Source organism: Salmo salar, chromosome 07 (genome assembly GCF_965601325.2).
Source record: "Salmo salar chromosome 07, fSalSal1, whole genome shotgun sequence".
Classification (NCBI taxonomy): domain Eukaryota; kingdom Metazoa; phylum Chordata; class Actinopteri; order Salmoniformes; family Salmonidae; genus Salmo; species Salmo salar.
Genome location: NC_138297.1, coordinates 75,567,501 through 75,575,000, shown reverse-complemented (window position 1 = coordinate 75,575,000; position 7,500 = coordinate 75,567,501). Strand labels below are relative to the sequence as shown.

General features: G+C 55.0%; 1 protein-coding gene across 1 annotated transcript in view; it reads left to right on the top strand.

Moving 5' to 3' along the window:
- Positions 1 to 7,500, top strand: part of LOC106591296 (exportin-T) — a 58,914-nt gene that overhangs the window by 11,984 nt on the left and 39,430 nt on the right. The window contains 2 exon segments of the mRNA XM_082978099.1: positions 2,343 to 2,425; positions 6,458 to 6,514. Of these exon segments, the coding sequence (XP_082834225.1) occupies positions 2,343 to 2,425; positions 6,458 to 6,514 (140 nt within the window).

The following is a 7,500-nucleotide window of genomic DNA, read 5'->3' as shown; positions in this document are numbered from 1 at the left end:
GTCTCATTACTGTGTGTGTGTGTGTGTGTGTGTGTGTGTGTGTGTGTGTGCAGTTCATTCATGTGTTTGTAGAGGACAAATCTTGCGGTTGTTGGCTCCTGAAAATGATTCTTAGAGCCATGTAGACTGACCCATGTGGACTGACCCATGTGGACTGACCCATGTGGACTGACCCATGTGGACTGACCCATGTAGACTGATCCATGTAGACTGATCCATGTAGACTCTCCATCCATGGGACTTGACACGTTCTCTCCGCGTTAAGTTGTTGTCATGTTGTAACTGGTGCTGTTTACAGAGTCCAGTACCCATCAGGAAGTTAAATAATGGCTACAGGAAGTCAATGAGTGGGTTAGAATGGATCTCTACAGACCAATAGGCCTCTATATACAGTAATATACACATATATTCAGTAATACAACAGCAATAGCTGTGGAGCACAGGGCTTCCCCCGGGGATCTGCTGTGGGGACACGAGGCTTCCACCGGGGATCTGCTGTGGAACACGAGGCTTCCACCAGGGGGATCTGCTGTGGAACACGAGGCTTCCACCAGGGGATCTGCTGTGGAACACGAGGCTTCCACCAGGGGGTTCTGCTGTGGAACACGAGGCTTCCACCAGGGGGTTCTGCTGTGGAACACGAGGCTTCCACCGGGGTTCTGCTGTGGAACACGAGGCTTCCACCGGGGTTCTGCTGTGGAACACGAGGCTTCCACCAGGCTTTTTCAGATGGTGGCCTACACAGAAATACATGTCTAGACGTCCACACCAACTCTGTGTCCTTGAGTCAGCCAGCCAGCCAGCCAGTGAGCCAGCCAGCCAGCCAGTGAGCCAGCCAGTGAGCCAGCCAGTGAGCCAGCCAGTGAGCCAGCCAGCCAGTGAGCCAGCCAGCCAGTGAGCCAGCCAGCCAGTGAGCCAGCCAGCCAGTGAGCCAGCCAGCCAGTGAGCCAGCCAGCCAGCCAGCCAGTGAGCGAGCCAGCCAGCCAGCCAGTGAGCGAGCCAGCCAGCCAGCCAGTGAGCCAGCCAGCCAGCCAGCCAGTGAGCCAGCCAGCCAGCCAGCCAGTGAGCCAGCCAGCCAGCCAGCCAGTGAGCCAGCCAGCCAGCCAGCCAGTGAGCCAGCCAGCCAGCCAGCCAGTGAGCCAGCCAGCCAGCCAGTGAGCCAGCCAGCCAGCCAGTGAGCCAGCCAGCCAGCCAGTGAGCCAGCCAGCCAGCCAGTGAGCCAGCCAGCCAGCCAGTGAGCGAGCCAGCCAGTGAGCCAGCCAGCCAGTGAGCCAGCCAGCCAGCCAGCCAGCCTGTGAGCCAGCCAGCCAGCCAGCCTGTGAGCCAGCCAGCCAGCCAGCCTGTGAGCCAGCCAGCCAGCCAGCCTGTGAGCCAGCCAGCCAGCCAGCCTGTGAGCCAGCCAGCCAGCCAGCCTGTGAGCCAGCCAGCCAGCCAGCCTGTGAGCCAGCCAGCCAGTGAGCCAGCCAGCCAGCCAGCCAGCCAGCCAGCCAGTGAGTCAGCCAGCCAGCCAGCCAGCCAGTGAGCCAGCCAGCCAGCCAGCCAGCCAGCCAGCCAGCCAGCCAGCCAGTGAGCCAGCCAGCCAGCCAGCCAGTGAGCCAGCCAGCCAGCCAGCCAGTGAGCCAGTGAGCCAGCCAGCCTGTGAGCCAGCCAGCCTGTGAGCCAGCCAGCCTGTGAGCCAGCCAGCCTGTGAGCCAGCCAGCCTGTGAGCCAGCCAGCCTGTGAGCCAGCCAGCCAGTGAGCCAGCCAGTGAGCCAGCCAGTGAGCCAGCCAGTGAGCCAGCCAGTGAGCCAGCCAGCCAGCCAGCCAGCCAGTGAGCCAGCCAGCCAGTGAGCCAGCCAGCCAGCCAGCCAGCGAGCCAGCCAGCCAGCCTGCGAGCCAGCCAGCCAGCCAGCCAGCCTGCGAGCCAGCCAGCCAGCCAGCCAGCCAGCTCTCCACTGTCAGCGCGAGGGTTGTGAGATTCAGAAGCTTCTTTCTTTCTCTCACTCCCTTTTCTAACCCTTGTTTCTCTCTCTGCCCCTCTCTCTCTCTCTGCCCCTCTCTCTCTCTCTGCCCCTCTCTCTCTCTCTGCCCCTCTCTCTCTCTGCCCCTCTCTCTCTCTGCCCCTCTCTCTCTCTGCCCCTCTCTCTCTCTGCCCCTCTCTCTCTCTGCCCCTCTCTCTCTCTGCCCCTCTCTCTCTCTCTCTGCCCCTCTCTCTCTCTCTCTGCCCCTCTCTCTCTCTCTCTGCCCCTCTCTCTCTCTCTCTGCCCCTCTCTCTCTCTCTCTGCCCCTCTCTCTCTCTCTCTGCCCCCCCTCTCTCTCTCTGCCCCTCTCTCTCTCTCTGCCCCTCTCTCTCTCCTCCTCAGGCGATGGTGTATTTTGAGCAGTTGAAGGAGTCCCAGGATGCCTGGGAGGTGTGTGCAGAGGCCCTGGCTAAAGGCATTTACAGGTGAGACCCATTTAGTTGGTAGGATTCTGATTAGAGACGGGACAGAATCCTTCCAGTCCCACCTGGGAGGTTTCAGATTCCAACCTGTTCGACTGCTTGGTCCCCCCTGTTGGTCCCCCCTGTTGGTCCCCCCTGTTGGTCCCCCCTGTTGGTCTCCCCTGTTGGTCTCCCCTGTTGGTCTCCCCTGTTGGTCTCCCCTGTTGGTCTCCCCTGTTGGTCCCCCCTGTTGGTCTCCCCTGTTGGTCTCCCCTGTTGGTCTCCCCTGTTGGTCTCCCCTGTTGGCCTCCCCTGTTGGTCCCCCCTGTTGGTCCCCCCTGTTGGTCCCCCCTGTTGGTCTCCCCTGTTGGTCCCCCCTGTTGGTCTCCCCTGTTGGTCTCCCCTGTTGGTCTCCCCTGTTGGTCCCCCCTGTTGGTCCCCCTGTTGGTCTCCCCTGTTGGTCCCCCCTGTTGGTCTCCCCTGTTGGTCCCCCCTGTTGGTCCCCCTGTTGGTCTCCCCTGTTGGTCCCCCCTGTTGGTCTCCCCTGTTGGTCCCCCCTGTTGGTCTCCCCTGTTGGTCTCCCCTGTTGGTCCCCCCTGTTGGTCCCCCCTGTTGGTCCCCCCTGTTGGTCTCCCCTGTTGGTCTCCCCTGTTGGTCCCCCCTGTTGGTCTCCCCTGTTGGTCTCCCCTGTTGGTCTCCCCTGTTGGTCTCCCCTGTTGGTCCCCCCTGTTGGTCTCCCCTGTTGGTCTCCCCTGTTGGTCTCCCCTGTTGGTCCCCCCTGTTGGTCCCCCCTGTTGGTCCCCCCTGTTGGTCCCCCCTGTTGGTCTCCCCTGTTGGTCCCCCCTGTTGGTCCCCCCTGTTGGTCCCCCCTGTGTTGGTCCCCCCCTGTGTTGGTTCCCCCCTGTGTTGGATGTATTGTAATAATAACCCTGTGTTGGTCCCCCCCTGTGTTGGTCCCCCCCTGTGTTGGTCCCCCCCTGTGTTGGATGTATTGTAATAATAACCCTGTGTTGGTCCCCCCCTGTGTTGGTCCCCCCCCTGTGGTGGATGTATTGTAATAATAACCCTGTGTTGGTCCCCCCCTGTGTTGGTCCCCCCCCTGTGGTGGATGTATTGTAATAATAACCCTGTGTTGGTCCCCCCCCCCCCTGTGTTGGTCCCCCCCCTGTGGTGGATGTATTGTAATAATAACCCTGTGTTGGTCCCCCCCTGTGGTGGATGTATTGTAATAATAACCCTGTGTTGGTCCCCCCCTGTGGTGGATGTATTGTAATAATAACCCTGTGTTGGTCCCCCCCCCCCTGTGTTGGTCCCCCCCCTGTGTTGGATGTATTGTAATAATAACCCTGTGTTGGTCCCCCCCTGTGTTGGTCCCCCCCCTGTGGTGGATGTATTGTAATAATAACCCTGTGGTGGTCCCCCCCTGTGGTGGATGTATTGTAATAATAACCCTGTGTTGGTCCCCCCCTGTGGTGGATGTATTGTAATAATAACCCTGTGTTGGTCCCCCCCTGTGGTGGATGTATTGTAATAATAACCCTGTGTTGGTCCCCCCCTGTGGTGGATGTATTGTAATAATAACCCTGTGTTGGTCCCCCCCCTGTGGTGGATGTATTGTAATAATAACCCTGTGTTGGTCCCCCCCTGTGTTGGTCCCCCCCTGTGGTGGATGTATTGTAATAATAACCCTGTGTTGGTCCCCCCCTGTGTTGGTCCCCCCCCTGTGGTGGATGTATTGTAATAATAACCCTGTGTTGGTCCCCCCCTGTGTTGGTCCCCCCCTGTGGTGGATGTATTGTAATAATAACCCTGTGTTGGTCCCCCCCTGTGGTGGATGTATTGTAATAATAACCCTGTGTTGGTCCCCCCCTGTGGTGGATGTATTGTAATAATAACCCTGTGTTGGTCCCCCCCTGTGTTGGTCCCCCCCTGTGGTGGATGTATTGTAATAATAACCCTGTGTTGGTCCCCCCCTGTGTTGGTCCCCCCCTGTGGTGGATGTATTGTAATAATAACCCTGTGTTGGTCCCCCCCTGTGGTGGATGTATTGTAATAATAACCCTGTGTTGGTCCCCCCCTGTGGTGGATGTATTGTAATAATAACCCTGTGTTGGTCCCCCCTGTGGTGGATGTATTGTAATAATAACCCTGTGTTGGTCCCCCCCTGTGTTGGTCCCCCCCTGTGGTGGATGTATTGTAATAATAACCCTGTGTTGGTCCCCCCTGTGGTGGATGTATTGTAATAATAACCCTGTGTTGGTCCCCCCTGTGGTGGATGTATTGTAATAATAACCCTGTGTTGGTCCCCCCCTGTGGTGGATGTATTGTAATAATAACCCTGTGTTGGTTCCCCCCCTGTGGTGGATGTATTGTAATAATAACCCTGTGTTGGTCCCCCCCTGTGGTGGATGTATTGTAATAATAACCCTGTGTTGGTCCCCCCCTGTGTTGGTCCCCCCCTGTGGTGGATGTATTGTAATAATAACCCTGTGTTGGTCCCCCCCTGTGGTGGATGTATTGTAATAATAACCCTGTGTTGGTTCCCCCCTGTGGTGGATGTATTGTAATAATAACCCTGTGTTGGTCCCCCCCTGTGGTGGATGTATTGTAATAATAACCCTGTGTTGGTCCCCCCCCCTGTGTTGGTTCCCCCCTGTGGTGGATGTATTGTAATAATAACCCTGTGTTGGTTCCCCCCTGTGTTGGATGTATTGTAATAATAACCCTGTGTTGGTCCCCCCCTGTGGTGGATGTATTGTAATAATAACCCTGTGTTGGTCCCCCCTGTGGTGGATGTATTGTAATAATAACCCTGTGTTGGTCCCCCCCTGTGGTGGATGTATTGTAATAATAACCCTGTGTTGGTCCCCCCCTGTGTTGGTCCCCCCCCTGTGGTGGATGTATTGTAATAATAACCCTGTGTTGGTCCCCCCCTGTGTTGGTCCCCCCCTGTGGTGGATGTATTGTAATAATAACCCTGTGTTGGTCCCCCCCTGTGGTGGATGTATTGTAATAATAACCCTGTGTTGGTCCCCCCTGTGGTGGATGTATTGTAATAATAACCCTGTGTTGGTCCCCCCCTGTGTTGGTCCCCCCCTGTGGTGGATGTATTGTAATAATAACCCTGTGTTGGTCCCCCCCTGTGTTGGTTCCCCCCTGTGGTGGATGTATTGTAATAATAACCCTGTGGTGGATGTATTGTAATAATAACCCTGTGTTGGTCCCCCCCTGTGGTGGATGTATTGTAATAATAACCCTGTGTTGGTTCCCCCCCTGTGTTGGTTCCCCCCTGTGGTGGATGTATTGTAATAATAACCCTGTGGTGGATGTATTGTAATAATAACCCTGTGTTGGTCCCCCCCTGTGTTGGTCCCCCCCTGTGTTGGTCCCCCCCTGTGGTGGATGTATTGTAATAATAACCCTGTGTTGGTCCCCCCCTGTGGTGGATGTATTGTAATAATAACCCTGTGTTGGTCCCCCCCTGTGGTGGATGTATTGTAATAATAACCCTGTGTTGGTCCCCCCCTGTGTTGGTCCCCCCCTGTGGTGGATGTATTGTAATAATAACCCTGTGTTGGTCCCCCCCTGTGTTGGTCCCCCCCTGTGGTGGATGTATTGTAATAATAACCCTGTGTTGGTCCCCCCCTGTGGTGGATGTATTGTAATAATAACCCTGTGTTTGTCCCCCCCTGTGGTGGATGTATTGTAATAATAACCCTGTGTTGGTCCCCCCCTGTGTTGGTCCCCCCCTGTGGTGGATGTATTGTAATAATAACCCTGTGGTGGATGTATTGTAATAATAACCCTGTGTTGGTCCCCCCCTGTGTTGGTCCCCCCCTGTGGTGGATGTATTGTAATAATAACCCTGTGGTGGATGTATTGTAATAATAACCCTGTGTTGGTCCCCCCCTGTGGTGGATGTATTGTAATAATAACCCTGTGTTTGTCCCCCCTGTGGTGGATGTATTGTAATAATAACCCTGTGTTGGCCCCCCCCTGTGTTGGTCCCCCCCTGTGGTGGATGTATTGTAATAACTTTATTTATACCTCTCTCAGTGACGACCATGTGAAGTTCTTCTGTTTCCAAGTCCTGGAGCACCAGATCAAGTACAGGTGAGAGGAGGAGGGGGAGAGGATGAGGGGAAGAGGATGGGGGGAGGATGAGGAGGAGGGGGGTGAGAGGAGGAGGGGTGGAGGGTGGAGGGAGGAGGAGGAGGAGGAGGAGGAGGAGGGGAGGATGGGGGAGATGGGAGGGAGGAGAGGCATCACCTCTGTCAGCTGTCATCGTGCTACTAGTCTGGTCTGATAGATGATGAATTAGGATGACAGGTTGACTGTTCCTCCAATCCCATTGACTGTTCCTCCAATCCCATTGACTGTTCCTCCAATCCCATTGACTGTTCCTCCAATCCCATTGACTGTTCCTCCAATCCCATTGACTCCAGGTTGACTGTTCCTCCAATCCCATTGACTCCAGGTTGACTGTTCCTCCAATCCCATTGACTCCAGGTTGACTGTTCCTCCAATCCCATTGACTCCAGGTTGACTGTTCCTCCAATCCCATTGACTCCAGGTTGACTGTTCCTCCAATCCCATTGACTCCAGGTTGACTGTTCCTCCAATCCCATTGACTCCAGGTTGACTGTTCCTCCAATCCCATTGACTCCAGGTTGACTGTTCCTCCAATCCCATTGACTCCAGATATCAGCTAATGCTGTTAGCCTTTCTGAATGCTTGTACAGTAGAGTATTAAAGTACTGTCCCGTTTCTTACTGTGTATATTTGTGTCTCTGACGCGGAACCTAATCCGGCTGCGCGAGTGTAAATGTATTTTGTCCCCCTACCAAACGCGATCATGACACGCAGGTTAAAATATCAAAACAAACTCTGAACCAATTACATTTAATTTGGGGACAGGTCGAAAAGCATTAAACATGTATGGCAATTTAGCTAGTTAGCTTGCTGTTGCTAGCTGATTTGTCCTATTTAGCTAGCTTGCTGTTGCTAGCTGATTTGTCCTATTTAGCTAGCTTGCTGTTGCTAGCTGATTTGTCCTATTTAGCTAGCTTGCTGTTGCTAGCTAATTTGTCCTATTTAGC